General features: G+C 28.1%; 2 protein-coding genes across 6 annotated transcripts in view; one reads left to right on the top strand and one right to left on the bottom strand.

Annotated features, from left to right (window-relative positions):
* Positions 1 to 8751: 8751 nt before the first annotated feature.
* LOC111621545 (mitochondrial intermembrane space import and assembly protein 40-B-like) lies at positions 8752 to 15788 on the bottom strand. The gene is made up of 3 exons (XM_023363710.1): positions 15654 to 15788; positions 9383 to 9472; positions 8752 to 9279 (listed from the first exon to the last, which is right to left on the bottom strand). Exons 1-3 carry the CDS (start codon positions 15679 to 15681, stop codon positions 8951 to 8953), a joined length of 447 nt encoding a protein of 148 aa, XP_023219478.1. The 5' UTR covers positions 15682 to 15788; the 3' UTR covers positions 8752 to 8950.
* Positions 13875 to 23403, top strand: part of LOC111621543 (UDP-galactose translocator-like) — a 37849-nt gene continuing 28320 nt past the window's right edge. The window contains exons 1-2 of one of the 5 annotated variants that reach the window (XM_023363706.1): positions 15989 to 16097; positions 16257 to 16436. The gene's annotated coding sequence lies outside the window, so the exon portion shown is untranslated. Of the gene's footprint in view, positions 13927 to 15982; positions 16098 to 16256; positions 16437 to 21356; positions 21775 to 23403 lie in introns of those variants that run through there. The other 4 variants (XM_023363705.1, XM_023363704.1, XM_023363707.1 and 1 more) reach the window with 4 other exon arrangements.

The following is a 23403-nucleotide window of genomic DNA, read 5'->3' as shown; positions in this document are numbered from 1 at the left end:
CTAATTTCTTAAATACCCAACTTTGTTAATTACTTTGAACTAAAACATTTAAAGTTAGAAAATATTTTTATTGATTCTTATATTATTATTTATACTACTACATTGATTCTAAAATACTAGAAATATAGAATTATAATTTTTGTCAAAGTTCTACATTGTTTCTAATACAATATTTTACAAACTAATGGTAATCTATTGCATATATTCTCTAGGCTAGGGGGTGGAAATGTATGGCACATCTGAAGAAATCATCCAGCATATAACATAACATATATACACAATTTTGATTATTTATCAGCTTCTTTTTCAATCATCATTTCAGTTTATCGCTTGGTCATCCTTTATCAATCAGCTTCTTTACATTTATTCTAATTAAAACACATTCATTTCATTTCTTTAAATATCATCATTCAGTCTATAGCTTCAACATGCATAAACATTTTTAAAGATAAATATGCTTATTATATGGCATGTGGACTCAAACAGGTTTGTCATCCTTGCTCTAGGCTATATTTTATTCAGAGTTAACTTCTTCTTCTTTAATGCTGCCGAATGGCGTTTGCGACTTCATTTTGATATTGTTCTCTGTCTAGCACTGTGTGTAGAACTTGTGCTGTTGTCATGTGAAACCAGGTGTTGATGTTATCTAGCCAGGCCGTTTTTGGTCTACCTGGACGTTTCTTGCCTTCAATTCTGCCCTCCAGGATGAGTGGCAGTAGATGGTATTTTTGGTAGTTCCTAGCAATGTGGCCTAGGTATTTGCATTTCCTGCTGATGATGGTTTTGATCAGGTCCTGGTCCGTGTGCATGTACTGCAAGACCTGTGCATTGGTTATCTTTTCCGTCCACGGAATTTTCAGCATTCTTCGGTAGAGCCACATTTCGAAGGCCTGGAGCTTTTTTGTAGTGGCTGCTGTTAGAGTCCAAGTTTCTACACCATAGAGTAGAATTGGCCAGATGTAGCATTTCAATGTGCGTAATTTGAGCATGATATTCAAGCTTCTGTCGGTAAGGAGTGTTTTCCATTTGGTAAATGCCTGCCTGGCTTGTTCGATTCTGCTCTTGATTTCGGTCTCGTGATTCAGCTGGTCATCAATTAGTACTCCAAGATACTTGAAGCGGTGTACCTGCTCCAACTTTTCGTTATTTAATTTGATCGTGATTTCGCTAGGAGTCCTGCTGACCTTCATCACCTTTGTTTTCTTTTTGTTGATTCGTAAACCCCATGCTTGACTTTTTGTGTTCACTTCATTCAAGATAGTCTGTAAATCTTGTTCGGAATCCGCTATTAATGCTGTGTCGTCGGCATATCTTAGGTTATTGATGTAGTGTCCATTAACTTTTATGCCGATCTCCTTGTCGGCCAGTGTTTGGTCAAAAATCATTTCCGAATAGATATTGAAAAGAATGGGAGATAATNATACACTTATAACATATAGTAGTATTTTGGCTATATATATAAATAAATAAATATTTTGTAGCAAATGTTTGAACTTATGATGATAAAAAGCTTAAATGACAGCTTATTCTAAACAAGACTTTCTTGAAACACAAACTGGATTTATTGTCTCTAAAGTTCAACACAGATTTTGAATATTCAACGATATGGAACAGTTGGTAAGACTGGGTACTTGGTTAATAGAAGTTTTTAATCTGTTATACATAATTCTTAAATGAAAAGATCTTTAATGTATAAATATCCTATTATTTCCTACATAAGGTCTACAAGCATCACAAATCTTAGAGAGACAAACAGCTTGGGAATATCGGGCCAATATGGGCTCCCCTGATGTTCCCAAGCTGTTTGCATTCACCAAAACACACAAAAGTGGATACCTTAGACTGGTGGTGGATAAGGCCAGGTTCCCACTCACAAGTTGAAAACTGATATCCATGATCTGATCTCCCCAAGATAATGGGAATATGACTTCACATTGGATAATTCACAAGAGCTGGTCCATCTGTTGAAGCACTATCCCAGGGGCACTACGACAATATATACTAAACTTGGTGAAATCAGAAAGAGCCATCTCTGATTTCACCAAGTGAATGTGCTCATCTATTCATTGTCTTTTTAAAGTACTGAAGTACTAGTTTAAAGTATTTTCATCCTTGTAAGGCAAAATGTATTTCTGATTTATTAAGGTACTTACATATGAATTACATTTATATTTTTATACATCATTTTGAGGCTTATTTGATGTAGATTAAGCCTATTGCATCTATTTTACTGTTTCATTTAGAATAATTAGAAACAAAAATATATCTAATTTTACTCTTGCTTAGTGACACTCCTCCCTGCCACTATGGTTATTGAACTTATACCCATCCAGTATAAAAATGCTTCAGAAAATAATTTCTCAAGTTAAAGTAATCTGAAATCAATGAAATAATGTTATGCAATTAACAAAGCATATTGTATATTAAAGTTTGGTCAGAAGGACTGAAGTCATTTCTTTTGAATAAAATAGCACCTAAGCAGAGAATTCTTACAATTACACAAGAAAAAAACAAAAATCTACATTCAATTAAATGTTGTCAACTTAATTTAAATGCAGAAATGAATCCTAACTGTGAAGGTGTGTATACACACAAATATTCTATACAAAGAAACTTTATAAGTCTTACATTAATAAATTTTACTCTATATAAATAAGTTTATTTGCTTCTTTATTTGTAATTTAACAATTCTTTATAAGAAATATTTTGCTGGGAACAACTAGTAGATGCATATCAAAACATGCTATTCTTTAAACACTTGAGTATCAAAAAATTTATCTGTTATGTTCCCTTTGGTAAACGCGTCCGCGGCAAATTGCTGCAAAATAAAAATAAAATCTTTTGTTTGACATTGTACTTAATTATTGCAGAAGTACGTCATAGTATTCTCTCTTCACATTACGGTCGTAGAACGATTCTATTTGTTGATCGTCTTTGTTCACTGTAGGTGCGTAGACCTGGAGCACATTCAGGTTGATCTTATTACCTGCTAACTGTATTAGTGCGTTTCGTTCAGATATTGGGATGAAACTGGTGATTTTGTTGGCCAGTTGTTTGTGGATAACGAAAGCGACGCCGTACGTCTGCAGAGTTAACTAAAGTATTAAAATATTGATAAAATAAAACTCTGACTCTATTCATAGAGTTTTCATATGTTTGTTATATTCTGTAAATAGCAGTTTGATTACAGTCATTTATACAACTGTCAACAGAACTGTAACAAGCAAGCATCCAATTTTAAGTATAACAAGCATTTGTTACAATTTTTAATAATCTTTTAATTTAAAAAGAAATCATATGACTTCCAGCTTATTCTAAAATTCCATTAATTGGAATCTTTTCCCCCTAAATTAAGACCAAATATAGAAAGCTTTAATGGTGTCTTGCCCTTGTACATCATACTTCTCTTGATAATAATTGTTATTCCAATCATCTATTTAACTCCTTATTCAAGAAAAATTTTGAATTGAAATCACATGACTTCCAGTACAAGCTGGAAGTTCATATATAGTTAATTGGGGCCTCTGGCCCCTATGCTTTCCATATCTGTTCTTGATTTTCATTCTAGCTAAATCTGTTCTTGAGATTAACAAATAACTGACAGGCAGACGATAGTGGAATGTTTAGGTCTTCAATTTGAAAAATACAGAAGTAACCAGATAACTGATACATTTGTCTTAGAGAAGTTATAGTTGAAAAAAATAAACAGTATATGTAATTTTTGTGTTCCTTATGGAAATCAAATTATATTTATCAGAGGTAATGCATGCTAATTAGTTGATTTCTGAATTGCTTTTAGCCAGGAATGATAACTTCTGTAAAATAAAAAAATTTTTAGATAATATCAATATACATTATGCTTTAAAATTAATGAAATTTTTATTAAAATCTAATGTTTCTTCCTTTGNTTTTTTTGATTTTTTTGAAATTTTTCTAATGAAATTTAATTTCATTAGAAAAATCAGGATGGAAAATTTTTTGTTTCCTTATTTAGTTGACAATTCCAATTGATTTATGATCTCTAGTACCATGTACTTTATTTCTCTGTCACTAATTCCATTGCATCATTTTAATGATTTTATCCAATGTTTACAATATCAAACATTTAAGAAGTCAACTTAGCTCAGTTATGTTAGTCTACTACAGTAACATTGTACAGTACATATTTGGATGTAAATCCCAGAAAAAGTTTTGAAGCATTCTTTCAAGAAATGTTGCATTTCCAATGCTTCAAACAGCACTGAGAAGCATTGCATATAGGAAATTGTGAACATCAAACCCAGTGTTGATTCATGAGCTGAACAGAAAATGAACATGTTTATCTTGGAAGACAGTGATATATAACTTACTTTAATATGCAATAAATACTGAACAAATGTATGTGAATAAAATCAGTTTTGTTAACATAAATTTGTCTTGAGTTGTCTATTTTTTCAAAACAATTCATGGATGAACATGTAGAAATTAAGGTACATCTTAGATTCAGTGGTGTTTTAAATTTAGGAAATACAGTAATTTTGCTCATATGCAATTGGCATTATGCAGTCTACGAACTAATTTTTAATTTTTTGCAGGCAACAGGTAGTTTTATTAATCTATAATAATAGTAGTGCAGTTACATCAGAAACAATAGACAAATTTGGATTAAAAGTTAGCAAATAACCAAAAATCCAGCAAAACATTAAACTCTTTAATCAAAAACTAACATTTTCAATTGCTTTTAGTGATTATCTTCAGGTTTATGTCTATTAACAACTTAGAATAAAATTTAGTCAGAATTTACAAATTACAGGGGCCATGACATATTCCTTAAAAATACAAATAAAGGAATATCAAGAGTCAATCATGAAGGGCCTTTTAACCAAAGCATTGGCAGTGTTTGCAACTGACAATCAGGTCCAAGCTCAGTTCAATAATGGACTATTAATAAATCACACCTGAGAAAGAGCTCATCTAAAGTATCTGGAAAAAGTGGAAATATATAAAGCCAGCAAAAATGCATGGGCTGTAAATTATAAAGAACTGACACAGTTTCAACAAATCTCTTATGTTACTTCAAATTTAAGAATATTGTTGATATGTAAACAGCCACTACTATGAATGCAGCAACAGCCAATCAGATAAATGTTCTACATAGTTCAGATTTGTAGATTCTGTTCTAAATTTTATTCTAGTGTCATTAATAGATATAAATCTGAAAATCTATATATAAAAAAAATTTGCTTTATATTAAAAGCAAAATGTTCCATTCCCACCAAAATTGAAACCAGCACTATACAAAGAAGCAGTGTGTAAATAGGTCATATCAGGTTGCAGGTGGTGTTTACAATTTTTTTCCTTAAAAGGACCACTCATTAACTTCCTCTGTGGACTTCGCATGAATTTGTGGAAAGAGTTAAGAAAGGGGAAGGAAGTGTAGGGATCAGAGACAAAAAGACTTCACTTTTGACTCAGACTTTGAGTTGAGCATCCAGTAAAAAATGCAAATACACAGTCACAAAAATTATTGCAAAAACATACAAAATCCTTTGCTCGCACATAAAGGACAACCGAGGTTTTTGAAGCAGTGAAAAATGGATAAAAACCTTATATGTGAGTAAATACGGTACATAGGTGTACTGGAGTATAAGTTGATTACTTTTCCAATGTCAAATGGTGTAATATATTTTTTATAAGTGATAAAATTGCCATTATCTTTGTACAATGTCAAAAAATTTTTCTTTTTGTGTTCTTTATACCAAAAGTTAGTCGGTTTAATTTTTTTTATACCCTGTATATTTATAAAAGCAAAGTACAGATATCTATATAAATTATTTCTTNATAACATATAGTAGTATTTTGGCTATATATATAAATAAATAAATATTTTGTAGCAAATGTTTGAACTTATGATGATAAAAAGCTTAAATGACAGCTTATTCTAAACAAGACTTTCTTGAAACACAAACTGGATTTATTGTCTCTAAAGTTCAACACAGATTTTGAATATTCAACGATATGGAACAGTTGGTAAGACTGGGTACTTGGTTAATAGAAGTTTTTAATCTGTTATACATAATTCTTAAATGAAAAGATCTTTAATGTATAAATATCCTATTATTTCCTACATAAGGTCTACAAGCATCACAAATCTTAGAGAGACAAACAGCTTGGGAATATCGGGCCAATATGGGCTCCCCTGATGTTCCCAAGCTGTTTGCATTCACCAAAACACACAAAAGTGGATACCTTAGACTGGTGGTGGATAAGGCCAGGTTCCCACTCACAAGTTGAAAACTGATATCCATGATCTGATCTCCCCAAGATAATGGGAATATGACTTCACATTGGATAATTCACAAGAGCTGGTCCATCTGTTGAAGCACTATCCCAGGGGCACTACGACAATATATACTAAACTTGGTGAAATCAGAAAGAGCCATCTCTGATTTCACCAAGTGAATGTGCTCATCTATTCATTGTCTTTTTAAAGTACTGAAGTACTAGTTTAAAGTATTTTCATCCTTGTAAGGCAAAATGTATTTCTGATTTATTAAGGTACTTACATATGAATTACATTTATATTTTTATACATCATTTTGAGGCTTATTTGATGTAGATTAAGCCTATTGCATCTATTTTACTGTTTCATTTAGAATAATTAGAAACAAAAATATATCTAATTTTACTCTTGCTTAGTGACACTCCTCCCTGCCACTATGGTTATTGAACTTATACCCATCCAGTATAAAAATGCTTCAGAAAATAATTTCTCAAGTTAAAGTAATCTGAAATCAATGAAATAATGTTATGCAATTAACAAAGCATATTGTATATTAAAGTTTGGTCAGAAGGACTGAAGTCATTTCTTTTGAATAAAATAGCACCTAAGCAGAGAATTCTTACAATTACACAAGAAAAAAACAAAAATCTACATTCAATTAAATGTTGTCAACTTAATTTAAATGCAGAAATGAATCCTAACTGTGAAGGTGTGTATACACACAAATATTCTATACAAAGAAACTTTATAAGTCTTACATTAATAAATTTTACTCTATATAAATAAGTTTATTTGCTTCTTTATTTGTAATTTAACAATTCTTTATAAGAAATATTTTGCTGGGAACAACTAGTAGATGCATATCAAAACATGCTATTCTTTAAACACTTGAGTATCAAAAAATTTATCTGTTATGTTCCCTTTGGTAAACGCGTCCGCGGCAAATTGCTGCAAAATAAAAATAAAATCTTTTGTTTGACATTGTACTTAATTATTGCAGAAGTACGTCATAGTATTCTCTCTTCATATTACATGATACAACATGTTTATGAAATTGGGTCAGTTATACTAACCGTTTAGTTGTTACTGGACTTTGAATCAAGTCATACCTCGTGTTGTAACTGCTGCTACGCACCCTGCCATGTAACTAAAATATCAGTATACTTTTATATTTATGTGTTTAATTTTTTTAATAAAGTAGGTCAATATTTGCAAGTTTATTGAATAAATATATTAAATTAACACTGTCGTAAGTTTCTATAAAGTTTTAAATTTATATTAGTCTATGTTTTTGGAAAAATATAAGGGAAACGAAGAGCCATCCAAAGCAGCAGCAAAAACCTAGAATTTGTTTTATTTGTGGCATACACAAAAACAATAGGAAAAAATCAATTTGTCATGAATGGGTAGAAATGTTTGAAAAAAGCATAGTAATATAGTGATTATATGTGCCATGTGTGAAGATGAACATCACATGGATATAGAGTAACTTTTTTTTATTATCTAAATATTTTATAACCAGTTTGTTCATTAAAATGTCATAAAATTAATTTTCTGGTATATCTGATTCATATTCATATTTTCAAAACAATAATTAATTATTGACTTAAATCAAGTAATATTACATATGCAGTGTAATTGCCGCGATGTGCCCTCTCGTGAGCTCCTGAAAAGTGCGTTCACCAAGGGTTAATGTCCATAACAGAATAATTTTACTGGCCAGATGGCCAAAGTTATTAAGGCATTGACCTATTGCTTTGGAGGACCTGAGATCAAATCTGGAATTTGTCACAATGTCCCAAATACATCAAACTCCATCCCTCACCATTGGTGGTCACCATTGTGGGCTTGGCCAAACTCATGAGTATGGAAAACATGCCCTCTTAATTAATGCACACAAGATAGAAAGAACAAAAAGAAAAAAAAAATTGTGTAGAAACAAAGTATGATAAATGAAGCAATGTGATGATGATAATAAAAATATTGGATAATGTAAAAAAAAAATTTGACTTCAAATCGTTAAAAGAAAATATTCACATTTTCAACTTATGAATTCTCTTCTTAAACTTTTTTAGATTATTTTCCCCAATCTTGGAAAAGACCAGTTTCTGAGTTGTTGTAGTTAATAACTTGATTTTGAAGAACCCCTCTGAAAATGTAGAGATTCTGTTGTTTTATTTAAATGGTCCGTTTGCATTAGATAAACATACAGCACAGAAGTATACTTAGATGCAAAATATTTTTTTAATATAAGCATTCATTTAATTTAAAATCATTCTTTGTAAAGAATTTAGAAAAAAAAATTATTTAATTCTGTAAAATTTTATACATAAAAATGGAAATTTTTCTAACAATGGGAACATTATACACACTTTAATGATAAAATTACAATGCATTTCATTGTAAAATTCAATTAATTTTTTCTATTTTGAAACTTTTTGTCTATAATACATGTTAAGATAATATATAAATAAGTATTCTATGTTGGATGTTAAAAAATTGATTCTTTTATGATTAATAATTTTCATCTTTATATATATTAGAAATTACTTTGATATATAGATGAATTAATTTTTAAATTTTATCCATAAAATATTATTATTTTAGATATCTATAACCACATGTTTTACTTAATGTATCTTTTCAAAAACAATATAATCTCTCATGAAAAAATACTATAACTCCAAATCACTGAGTACTGTCTGATTTCTGTTCTAAATTTGATAACTTATCTTCATTAGATACTACATTGTCTTGATTATTATTTTCGGACACTTCAAAGTCGTCATCATCTTCATCCTCTTCCTTATTGTTTGATTGTGGATATACAGTAGGATACTGTGACATACAACTTTGCATTTCACCAAATTTTTCAAAGCAGTCACTTCCTTTAGGTTCAGCTTTGCTATAATGAAAACAGGAGAAGGCTTCCCGAAACTCTACTCCACAGGGACCTGTTGCCATTCCTCCAAGGCATGGACAACTCCAGTTTATCTCACCATTTGGAAGTATCAAACCTGATGAAATATTTAAACATTTTAAAATATAAGTAATAAGTAAAATATTTTTTAAACATTTCTTACAAAAACTGTATTTAAATTATTTTATTCTAAAAAATACCTCTTTGCTCATCATCTAAAGTGATTGGTAAAGTTACAGTGCTGGGTGTCTCATGATCTTCTTTAGTCACAAATATAACTTGATCTTTACCTTTAACAATAATTCTGAATTTAATTAAGGATTGTATTATTAAATTTTATATTTAACACTAGGATATTTAAAAAAAAATAGAACTAGGATATTGAAAATCTTCTGTTTCCAACATTAATATCCTACTTCATAACAATATAATCTCATAATTTCAGTATAATAACAAAGCAAGCATTATTGAAAAGTACATACTGTGAAACACCTCAATCTATCATTCCTGTATCAATCATTTTCCTGCATATATCAGGTTTTTCTCCAGTCCCAAATAAGAACCCATATATATATATATATATATAATCTCGATCTCCGCTATCTTTCAAACATCACTTCCATAATCCAATTTGCTGCTGAAGAATTGATTGAAATCTATCGTAATGAGGATAATTTTGCAGAGTCAGAAGAAATAGTTAATTCTGCAAAATTAAGATAGTAACTGCAGGAAGAAAACAAAGATGATCATGACAACAAAAACAGAAAATTCTCTAGTAACTGTGAAAGAAGCTCAGGCTTTTTAGAGAAAATTCAGCATTTCCTGGAGGTAAGTGCACCCAATAAGGATTATCTGATGCATGTTGACTCACTGAATACATTTATTTCCATGACTCAAGGAAATAATCTAGTTCAAACTACTTTGGACAAGTTTTTTATAAGCAAAAAACAATAGATGTGATATAAATGAAGGAAAAGTGATAATTATTCTTATTATTCTGACATTCCTATTTGTATGCAGTTTTCAATAAACTGCCACCCTCACCTTTCCACCATTGAATTTTATGTTATCAAGTTTTAGTTTTAGATTTGTTATTGTTATCCCAGTACCTCTGAGCTTAATTCTGAAATATTTTAGATAAAAAAAACTCTGTAAAAATCAGTTTATACCATTAAATAAATGTAATTTAACAGAAAGAAACCAATTCAATTAGATAAATTTCATTGAATTCAAAAGAAAAGCCTTTTCAATCACCTAAAATGGTTAAAAACATTTGTTCATTAAAAAGTTACTGCTATATTTAATTTTTTCCCCTTGAACACAATAATTTAGTAAAACATTATTAGTGAAATATAAATATTTATGTCATTTCAGAAGTTCTTATTAAAGTTATCTTTAGAAATAAGGACTTTAAACTAGGTCAACATATTTGATTAAATATATTCAGAAGTACCAACATCAGAATGTTTCTGCTTCTATAATTTAGAAATTTTTGGAAGCATAAAATTATCAATATGAGTGACTAAGCAGCTATAACACCAAATGCTTACTATTACAAGAGATCTTATTTCTTACAACAACTCAAAGACCCAACATGGTCAACAGTTTGGCCTCAACCTCGCTAATACTTTTTACAGAAAACAAAGTTTTAAATGCAAAAACATGCACGTCAAACATTCAGTGCTGCTTTCCTGTAAGCCTAGAAGTTTGACAATGGTGTTTAGATAGTCAATGTAAATTGTTTGTGGATTCTATAGCTATATATATCTCATTCATTGTATTCTTTTAATATGTACCCCTTTATTGTACTTTATTCGTAATGTACTGTATCCTATCTTACTTTGTATCTTATGTCATACTACTTAGTTTTTGTACTTTACTTTATTGCACCGTATGCTACTCTGATTTTATTTTATTTTAACTTTATTTTAATTATTTTCTCTTACCACTACTCAATTGTTGTTACTTTATACATACCATGTACCATTTATTAAATCTACGTGTTCTGACCCCACCTGGTTGTGCCTATGCGGTGCCAGGTCTTTGTACTAACTTTTGTACATAATAAAGATTAAGATTGAGTCAGCAATGGATAATCATGCTCAACATTCCAAACACCATTGTCAAACTTTTAGGCTTACAGGAAAGTGGTGCTGAATGTCCGACGTACACATTTTCACGTTTAAAACTTCAGCCTCATTCTCGCTATTTTATAAGAAAATACATTAATGTCATAAATCTGAAAAGTTCTTTAATAGCAGTTAACCAGTAAGTATAAATCAAATTTTATCAATTAGATTAACTTATTAATAGTCTATTAGTATAAAGAAAGTCAACAAAATCAGTAAGCTGTTTTATAGAAAGGAAAATACAGCCAAATCTTTGAACAATGACCACTGACAAGAACAAAAACTAGAGATTGTTTGGAAGTAGCTGTTGTTGGGAGATGAGCTGAAAATTGTACAGGTTGTATAAATTGAAGGAAAGCTTAACTCATTACTTTTAATGTAGAAAAACCACAAAAAAATATGAGAAGTCTTCCTCTAATGTGCAGAGAACTCCTAAAAATACATACATTGATCTTTTACTACAGACTACAATCTATGAAACTAACACCTATATGCAATTTCCATCAAATAACTCAATGCCCTAACATTTTCAGCCACAATTTAGAGGTCCTTCTTAGGAAATAAACCAAAAACAGTTCTATCATTTGACAGAGAATACTGGTATTCTCCATTGAGTTATAGAACTGTTTTTTTTTTGTTTTTTGGTTTATTTTCTGAGGAGATCTCTAAATTGTGGCTGAAAATGTTGGAGCATTACAGTTATTTGAAGAAAATTGCATATAGGTATTAGTTTCAATGTTGTACAGTTCTAGCTTTTACATTTGCTGTTATTTAGACTACAATCTATGTTAAAATATGTAAATGTAGGAAGTGTCCATAACTAAATGAATTACACTTCATGCCTACATTTAAATATGTAAAATAAATATACTTAAGTGTAGTTATTTAGACTACAATCTATGTTAAAATATGTAAATGTAGGAAGTGTCCATAACTAAATGAATTACACTTCATGCCTAATTTTAAATATGTAAAATAAATCGGTTTTAATTATACAGCTGTCCCTTGATAATCCGACAGGTATGGGACCAAAAGGGTGTCAGATTACCAAAAGTGTCCGGATTACCAAAAGTGATTACATATTTGGCATTGTTTTGCTAGTAGTATCCTACAATATTTCTACAATAATCCCTACTCCAACTGTTCAAACAGAACTGCTCACGGAAAACACACGAAATGTGTGTCATCGTGTAAGAATTGGGTGGGGAGATTCACGTCGCGACATGCTTCTGTGCAAGCAGACACGTAACAGGGACAGGTACCTTGACGGGGGGTGCATCGGACTGCTGAGCATGTCGGATTACAAAATGTCGGACTATCAAGGGACAGCTGTAATGCCAAATTTTCAAATGTCAAGACTAACTGAAAACCAAAAATAAAGTGAATTCCTGTCAACTTTTAATAATTCTAGATGTGTGATTACAACATAATAAATAATATAATAGAAATATCTTACTTCCTCAAGCAATAAATATGTAATTTATAAAATACTAAAAGTCAAATATAATTTAAATATTAAAAAGTTAATGAATTATTTATCATGAAAATATTATTATTAGTTATCTAATGTTTTAAAATAATATAGTTTAATGAAAATATTTATATACCACTTTGTAATAACAACAATATTACTCTATACAGAATAATCTTAACTTCAGCTGAACATTGAAAATCTAACTGACAAAATTAAAAATACTGTACTTTATTGAGGTATACATATTTTAATGAAGTATTGATATTTACAAATATGTCAGAATCTCTATGGTAACTGAAAAATATTAAGAGAAAATTTTCTTATTACATATTTTAAAATTTATATTTTAAAAATTCAAAAACTTTATATAATTTTAAAATTATTATAAAGTATTTATAAGTAGAGTTAAAAATTTTAAAAAGAATAAGACAAAACTATTATATCATATTTATGAATTAGTGAGTTATTAATAGTAATTTCAAACTATTGTGATATTACAAGAAAAATTTTCTTTTTTTATAGTTTTAGCCAAATATATGAAGTTAAAAAAGCAATAACATACTAAGTTAACTCCATATGATTCAAATAAACATGGTACAGTACACAGTTCAAAGAGTGGAACTTAACCTTCTTAATTTCTGGAACTGAAACTCAGAAGTTTAATAAGTGCTATATTAATGACATTGAAATTTATCTCTTTTTTTTCTTGATTTAATGTGATTTATTATAAATTTTAACTATAAACTATATTGTAATTCAGTCTTAGAATTACAGGATGTACAAAAAGTTCCTTTACTCAATCTTTCAGCCTTTTATTATTAATTAAACATGACCTGCATACAAAATGTAAATGAACAAAGCATGTGTACAAACTATCAACTATACTCAGAAATTTTAAGATGATGCTGAAAGTGTCCACCTTCCATTTAAAGGCAGATCTCCACTTGACAACATATATTCCTACTCACACATCATAATATTATTGTCTATATATCTGCTATGCTTGTTGCACTTTGGGTCATCCAAACTGGAAAATTTATTTACATATAAAAAGAAACTTGGCAAAGTTAAATCCGATGATTGAAACGNAAATGATACAACATTATGAATTAGTATATTCTCAAAGGTTTTTAGTGATTACGTAAGTTATATTTTAATATATCTTTTTAATTTTTAAAGTCGAATTCCGGAAACAATTGCGTAATTATTTTGCATTGTTTTTTTTGTTAAATTAAAAGTATTAAAGTAAATGTAATTCCACGAATACTTCATTATCTACAAATTTTTGTTTCTTTTATAGTCTGTAAATAAATACCGAACATTTGAATGATTTTATTGGGAGTATGGAGATTATTGATAGTTAAATGAAGAGCTAAAGCATTTGTCATTTCGTTTCTAATCAAATAATGTAATGGGGAAAATAACGTGAATCATATGATGTTGATCTTATTGAATGAGCTAAAAGATAGGGTGGTAATTGGTAAGATAGTAATATTAAAAAGATAGTAATTGTATATTATTCTCGCATTACGCGTTTTTTCTTAATTTTGTTTAAAGAAACATCTCTGATTTGACATTTCTTAAATGGCTTAAGATTGAATTTTGTTTTTTGTAGAAAATTTTATTTTTTTGCGATTGTATTTTTGTATTTANGTAATTCATTATGTAAAATAAATACCCTAATATTCCTATGTAAAATAAAAACACTTAAGTGTATATATTTTACATAGGAAGTGTCGTCAGTGATAATAATTAAAAAATTTTTTCAAATTTTCTTAAAAACATCTAAAGCATAGTCCTTAGTGCTGAAATTTTTTAGTCATTTATGCCAACAAAGGTAACGTTCCTTCTTTACAAATAACATACATAATAAATATAATAAGTCAATTTACATCAATGTTTTAAGGTAGTCTCTGAATGTTCAAGAACTTTTGTAAAAAACATTTTTTGTGAATGTATACACAGTCAAACGGTTAGCCTTGATGTTTCTTAAGAAAAATTTATTTTTTACATTTACAACTAGATTAGCCACATAAAATCCAGTAGCCAAAGTAGACATCTTACCAATGTATTATTATTACTTTCTACATGTAATTTTGAAGGCAGCAACTGTTGTTCAGAGATTAAAAAGTACAATATTTAGTGTCATTGTTAGGAGTAACTGTTGCTTGGAAGTTATTTTGAATAAGTAAGTAAGATCTAACCACACAATAAAAAACAGTAATAAACAGATCACTTTGTGACTCCAACAGTAGATTTAAATCTACTGTTAGAGTCACAAGGTGATCTATTTATTACTGTTATTTTGAATGCAGTTCTGTTTGAACCTGAAAAAATGATCAACAGTTAGAGGTGGCATTAGTGGAGATTAATTGTAATTAGAAAAAATATATAGTTGTATTAATTATGATAAAGACATAATTAATTTTAATAGTGCCATCAATCAAAGGATAATTTTTATTACTTTTGCAAGCCCATTTACATATCACACTTCCTTGTAAATTTTTAAAGTGAATATGTAAATTAATATAAACGAATGAAATATATATATAATTTTTAAAATTCTCTTCTTTTAGTCACCTTTTACCAATTGATTTTTTAAATGAATATTATTCTATAAAAATTTTAATTATATTGTTAAATATGATTAAATTCATAAACAATTTATTAAAATATGATATATTGTATTTCATTCAATATAGAACATGAAAAATATGTTCTATTTTATACATTTATTTCAAGTTTCTAACTATTTAAATCTTAAAGTTTTGATGCAAGGTCTGAAAATAAAATTTATATTTAATGATGATAATATAGAAATTATTATTTTCCTTAATAATCACTTATATATGTAAAAATTTTACTAACCGTACTGACGGCAATAAGACATTTGCATACGTATTCAATAATAACAATTTTAAAAACAGGAATTAAACTTTTATAAACAAAATTTAACCGGCTTATTAAACAAGCACATGTGCTCACGCAACTACTTATCATGGGCCACCTACCGATAAATAACCTTAAACTTAAAAAATAAATAAATAAAATTAAACTTTACTAAAATTTAATTTTTAATTTTAAAATAAAATTGTTCGATAAAAAAATATTTTAAAATTTATTATGGTATAAAAATTTATCATAAATAATTTTAAATTTATTTTATCGCCAGATGGCGCATGATTCTGTAGTTGTTTCTTGGAAATGGTGTCCACGTGTCTAGGCAGGTAATCAAAAATGAAATTTAGTGGAAGTGTAATAAATGATACAACATTATGAATTAGTATATTCTCAAAGGTTTTTAGTGATTACGTAAGTTATATTTTAATATATCTTTTTAATTTTTAAAGTCGAATTCCGGAAACAATTGCGTAATTATTTTGCATTGTTTTTTTTGTTAAATTAAAAGTATTAAAGTAAATGTAATTCCACGAATACTTCATTATCTACAAATTTTTGTTTCTTTTATAGTCTGTAAATAAATACCGAACATTTGAATGATTTTATTGGGAGTATGGAGATTATTGATAGTTAAATGAAGAGCTAAAGCATTTGTCATTTCGTTTCTAATCAAATAATGTAATGGGGAAAATAACGTGAATCATATGATGTTGATCTTATTGAATGAGCTAAAAGATAGGGTGGTAATTGGTAAGATAGTAATATTAAAAAGATAGTAATTGTATATTATTCTCGCATTACGCGTTTTTTCTTAATTTTGTTTAAAGAAACATCTCTGATTTGACATTTCTTAAATGGCTTAAGATTGAATTTTGTTTTTTGTAGAAAATTTTATTTTTTTGCGATTGTATTTTTGTATTTATCATAATGCTTTGTATATATACACGTATTTTTTTTTTTATGATAACAAATCATAAATATTAAAAGTAAGGATATGGACATTAATGTGACACTTTTCATGATAATATTCTGGTTGACATTTAACATGTAAATACTGTATTTATAACTTTTCTTTTTTTGATTTTTTTGAAATTTTTCTAATGAAATTTAATTTCATTAGAAAAATCAGGATGGAAAATTTTTTGTTTCCTTATTTAGTTGACAATTCCAATTGATTTATGATCTCTAGTACCATGTACTTTATTTCTCTGTCACTAATTCCATTGCATCATTTTAATGATTTTATCCAATGTTTACAATATCAAACATTTAAGAAGTCAACTTAGCTCAGTTATGTTAGTCTACTACAGTAACATTGTACAGTACATATTTGGATGTAAATCCCAGAAAAAGTTTTGAAGCATTCTTTCAAGAAATGTTGCATTTCCAATGCTTCAAACAGCACTGAGAAGCATTGCATATAGGAAATTGTGAACATCAAACCCAGTGTTGATTCATGAGCTGAACAGAAAATGAACATGTTTATCTTGGAAGACAGTGATATATAACTTACTTTAATATGCAATAAATACTGAACAAATGTATGTGAATAAAATCAGTTTTGTTAACATAAATTTGTCTTGAGTTGTCTATTTTTTCAAAACAATTCATGGATGAACATGTAGAAATTAAGGTACATCTTAGATTCAGTGGTGTTTTAAATTTAGGAAATACAGTAATTTTGCTCATATGCAATTGGCATTATGCAGTCTACGAACTAATTTTTAATTTTTTGCAGGCAACAGGTAGTTTTATTAATCTATAATAATAGTAGTGCAGTTACATCAGAAACAATAGACAAATTTGGATTAAAAGTTAGCAAATAACCAAAAATCCAGCAAAACATTAAACTCTTTAATCAAAAACTAACATTTTCAATTGCTTTTAGTGATTATCTTCAGGTTTATGTCTATTAACAACTTAGAATAAAATTTAGTCAGAATTTACAAATTACAGGGGCCATGACATATTCCTTAAAAATACAAATAAAGGAATATCAAGAGTCAATCATGAAGGGCCTTTTAACCAAAGCATTGGCAGTGTTTGCAACTGACAATCAGGTCCAAGCTCAGTTCAATAATGGACTATTAATAAATCACACCTGAGAAAGAGCTCATCTAAAGTATCTGGAAAAAGTGGAAATATATAAAGCCAGCAAAAATGCATGGGCTGTAAATTATAAAGAACTGACACAGTTTCAACAAATCTCTTATGTTACTTCAAATTTAAGAATATTGTTGATATGTAAACAGCCACTACTATGAATGCAGCAACAGCCAATCAGATAAATGTTCTACATAGTTCAGATTTGTAGATTCTGTTCTAAATTTTATTCTAGTGTCATTAATAGATATAAATCTGAAAATCTATATATAAAAAAAATTTGCTTTATATTAAAAGCAAAATGTTCCATTCCCACCAAAATTGAAACCAGCACTATACAAAGAAGCAGTGTGTAAATAGGTCATATCAGGTTGCAGGTGGTGTTTACAATTTTTTTCCTTAAAAGGACCACTCATTAACTTCCTCTGTGGACTTCGCATGAATTTGTGGAAAGAGTTAAGAAAGGGGAAGGAAGTGTAGGGATCAGAGACAAAAAGACTTCACTTTTGACTCAGACTTTGAGTTGAGCATCCAGTAAAAAATGCAAATACACAGTCACAAAAATTATTGCAAAAACATACAAAATCCTTTGCTCGCACATAAAGGACAACCGAGGTTTTTGAAGCAGTGAAAAATGGATAAAAACCTTATATGTGAGTAAATACGGTACATAGGTGTACTGGAGTATAAGTTGATTACTTTTCCAATGTCAAATGGTGTAATATATTTTTTATAAGTGATAAAATTGCCATTATCTTTGTACAATGTCAAAAAATTTTTCTTTTTGTGTTCTTTATACCAAAAGTTAGTCGGTTTAATTTTTTTTATACCCTGTATATTTATAAAAGCAAAGTACAGATATCTATATAAATTATTTCTTTAAATATATTTAAATTTAATGAAAAAAAAACGTAAGCTTAAACACGTGTACTTTTAAATTAAAAATTATTTAAGCGGATTTTAAAAAAATACTCGTCTTGCAGCATATGAAATTCATTAAGTCACTAAATTACTTGTTTAGAAATCTCACTACGATCAATATTTTAAAAAATAACTGATGATTATTTATCAATAAAATAATGTTCTGTTTGTTATTTTATGATATTTAATCGCCACTTTAATGTAACTTTTAAATTAATATTTGATTAAAAAACATTGTGATATAAGATTATAAATTTAAATAATACTTTTAATGTATTTTTTTAGTATTTTTTATCACTTAGTTCAAAAATGTAAGGCAAAGGTGAAAGATAAATCAAAATATAAATATAAAAATAGATAGGATTAATAAAAAAAACATATTGAATTTTCGATGCTTTGCAACTTTATTTATCATTATTTAAACATTCTACAAACAAATGAATTTTATTATTTTTATTTTATTTTATTAATTTATAAATCAAAAATTTTTAAACTATCGTCTGCGCATTTTTTTTAACATCAATAAATCATTCAATCAAAAATAAATCATAAATAGAAATATATTTATAAAAATAAAACATGCTATACTTCTTTTTGGGGACGTAGGCACGTAGAGTTCGACTTATAGAGGATATTACACATAAAACATGCTATTGAGGTTAAATAATGTTTTATTTGCCTTGTATTAAACACAATAACAAAACATTTTTAAAAAAGGGAAATGTGAGACGTCTGTCAAAATTTACTTCATTGTGAAGATAGTTCATAAAGTTTAAGAACTGGATATAAATTATAAACAATTTCTAAAATAACTTATTTCAATTTAACTACTGTATATGCTTTTATAAGCATATACAGTAGTTAAATTATCAGCAAAAGATTTAATGATTATATATGATAAATTTATCACTAAATGTCAAAATTTAATAACCTTTCAAAATACAAAACTTCTTTGTAAACTTTGTGATAGCGAACTTTCATCTCCTAAGAATTTTGTAAACACTCGAATCCTTTCGAATGCTTGTTTCCAGTTTTAAAATATCTTTTACTATAAGTTAAATATATATTTTTTTCTATTTTTAAAGATAATGAATAGGATGATAATAAAGGAGGATAAGTAATAAAATCTTCTACANTAAATTTAATTATATATTTTAGATTTTTATTTAAAATTAATTGTTTTTCTGTTGTAAAATATTTTAAACTTTATTGATATGATCTGATATATTATTATAATATAAAGGATGATTAAAAGGCCCTTGTGCAATTTTAAATTGTTAAATTTGGTTGTACACACAATAAAAATAGGTTATAAGAGACATATACAGTAGAGCATCGATTATCCGAATATTGATCAACCAAAACGTCAATTAACCAAAAGCTTTCCAGTTGGCAAATTTTAATTTTTGCTAGTGTTGTGGCACTGTAATCTTTGGCTGTGTCTTGGGCTACTCCAATATTATTTTTGTTGGTGTGTGTATTTTAGCTGGCACTGGTGCGACCATGAGAGAGTACTTAAGAACATTCCAGGATTTGAACGAATTTCAACATGGGATAGGTTAATATATTTTTTCGTACATAATCGGTTAACTAAAACACTCTCAAGAAAACCTTTAAATATGCAGCCATATTTATTAAATTCTAACGTTTTCAGTCATATTCAATGACCTTTCTCAAGAAAAACAGAAAAAATCGAATTCAAGTTCGGAGTTCGATTTTTTCTGTTTTTCTTGAGAAAGGTCATTGAATATGACCGAAAATGTTAGAATTTAATAAATATGGCTGCATATTTAAAGGTTTTCTTGAGAGTGTTTTAGTTAGTAAGAAATTGCAGTCTAGGATGAGTTATAATCGGTTATCTGAAAAATCGATTTTCTGAACATTTCCAGTCCCCAATTGATTCGGATAATCGATGCTCTACTGTACCCTGTAAAAGTTTAATTTTTTAATTTTTATGTACAGGTTTTTCTTGATTAATAAATTAATCAAGGAAATTTACAGTTAATAAATTAATACTTCTGCCACATATATAAAGGGATTGCCACAATTAATTTTGTACATTAATCAAATCCCATGTTAAACAAGGAATACCTGTATTGGTGTTTTCAATTTTTGTTAATGTTAATTTAGTTTTAAAACCTTTAACTAATTTAATATGGCAACAAAACTACATAGTTTCAATGTAAGGTTAATGTGTTATGGTTTGTAGAATTCAACTTTTTAACAGCTGTGAGATTCAGTAAAACAAAGAATTAAAGAATTGGATGTACATATGATAGAAATATCCTGTGTGATTTCTTCTCAACAGCAACCTTGTGCTAATTCCAAAGGGAATACAACAAATTGAGAGAATAGTAAGCAATCAAGTACAAAGTGGTTAATGTTTTCCTGGATTTTTTATTATTTGCTGACTTTTGATACATACATTCAGTTTAGTGTACTGTTTTCAAATTTGGATTATATAAAACTGAATTGGAAAAGGAATAAAAATAAAATAAAGCATAATATTATGTTATACAATGTACTGAATTTAGATAAAACATACTAAAAAGTGGGAAATTTAAATTTAAAATTTTTAAAACCACTTTATACATTTTTAATACTATTTAAAAAATTAAAATTGATATAAATAAATGAAAACAGCTGTCAGTATCACGTAAAATGTTCAAATAAAAATGTTTATAGGAAATTCTTGTTAGTTGAAAATTCAAGGGATGAAATAATTGCAACTTTGGATTATCCGAGATTTACTGTACATATTTCAGTACAATATGCCAAATGTCATGTAACTGATGTAATTTATTAAGCAAACAGAATACGACACTGTATATAGAATGTTGTTATTGTTCATTAATAATAATAATAATAAATTGTTGCAGGTAAATAGTACGTGTCCAGTGAGAACCTTACAGGTTGCCAGATAGGTTTTATAAAAAGTAAAGCAAATTCCTCGAAATGTACTAAAATATATGGGTACTTGTATAGGCCCAAGATTGGCTGAAATATCAATGATACAAATAGATGAAAAAATTAAAAACAGAGAAGGCATAGAATTATATAGCAGGTATGTAGATGACTGTATTATAATATATGATACAAGAAAAACAAATGAACAAATAATTATAAAGGAAGCTAATGAGATAAAAGAAAATATTAAATTTGAAATAGAAATAGAGAAACAAAATAGTATTAATTATCTAGATATAACTATAGAGAGAAAAGAAGATAAATTAATTTATAAAAAATATGTGAAACCTATACAAATACCAAAAACAATTAATTATAAATCAGTAACACCAATAAGTATGAAATATAATATATTTAAAATGTATATAAATAAAATTAGACAACGAACTAGTGAAATTAAAACTCAAGAGGAAGAAGAAGAAATAATAAAAATGTTTGTTAAATGATTATCCAAAAAGCCTACTGAATAAATGGTTAAAAAAATTGGAAAAAGATAAACAATTAAGATTAATAGATAAAGAAAAAAGTTTTGTTAAAACAAAGTATATCCCTAAGATATTTGAAAGAATTAAGAAAATATTAAACAATACAATTAATATAATACCATAAAAAGTAAATACAACAAAAAACATTTGTTATAGAAATGAAGGAAATTATGATATATTAGAAGAAAAAGGAGTAGTATATTCATTTAATTGCAGTTGTAAACCAGAAAAAACATATATAGGAGAAACAAAAAGAAAATTAAAAGTAAGAATAAATGAACACATCCGAGCAATCAAGAGAAATTATGCAAATTCAGTAATAGCGGAGCATTGTAATACCACAGGTTGCGAAATAGAATTGAATTCAGTTAAAATAAAGAAAAAAGAAAAGAATAATTATAAAAGACAACTTTATGAACATATTAATATAATAAGACAAAATAATAGAATAAATAATAATACCGGTAGAGAAATGCGCTAATCATGGCTAAGACTCATAGAAACAGGGGAGTGTCTAACTGATAAAAAGAACACTCGGAAAAAGTAGAAACAAGGTGTAAGGCAAACGGATTTAAAACGAATGTAAGTTGTAACAATAGTAAATAAATTAAAAAACTGTAATAATGTTAAAATAATCTATTTAATACAGGTTTAAGATTATAGTGATAGTGCTATTGTCGGTCGAATTTGAATGTCCAGCTGTGGTAAAAATAAATGAAAACTTTAAAATTGTAAGATTTTATTAAACCTTTGTCGGGAATTTTAATTGTAATTTTAAATACTTAATTTTATTGTTATAGAATATATAAAAGTACCTGCTGAGGAGGGACAAGAATGTCCGAAATGCAAAACTGTGTGTCCAGGTATATTAAGTAAAATAAAAAATGTTTTTCTGTAAAACTTTGTAATATTTCTGTAGTGCCAGTATAATAAGTCCTGGTAATAGAATATACATTATTATAGACGAAAATTTATATTTTAGTAAGGAAAAAAAGGACACTGAGGCATTTTAATTAAATCCTCGAAATGTAGCTCAAATTATTTTTAAAGTTGTCCAAAAAGTAGTAAGTCTCCCAAATGTAGTAGCCTAGAGCCCTACAAATATCTCAAACTGCTACTCATAGCCCAATCTTGCAATCCCAAAAACCAGCCATATTTTATGAAATAAGAGAAAAAAGGGTAATCTATGGGTTACTGTAAACCCAAAAATGTGTTACTGTAGAAGCAAAGTCATATTGACC

This window comes from Centruroides sculpturatus, unplaced genomic scaffold (genome assembly GCF_000671375.1).
Source record: "Centruroides sculpturatus isolate CEXI.00-Female unplaced genomic scaffold, Cexi_2.0 scaffold272, whole genome shotgun sequence".
NCBI lineage: Eukaryota > Metazoa > Arthropoda > Arachnida > Scorpiones > Buthidae > Centruroides > Centruroides sculpturatus.
Note: the sequence above shows the minus strand (reverse complement) of the source record. Positions and strands in the feature narration are given on the sequence as shown.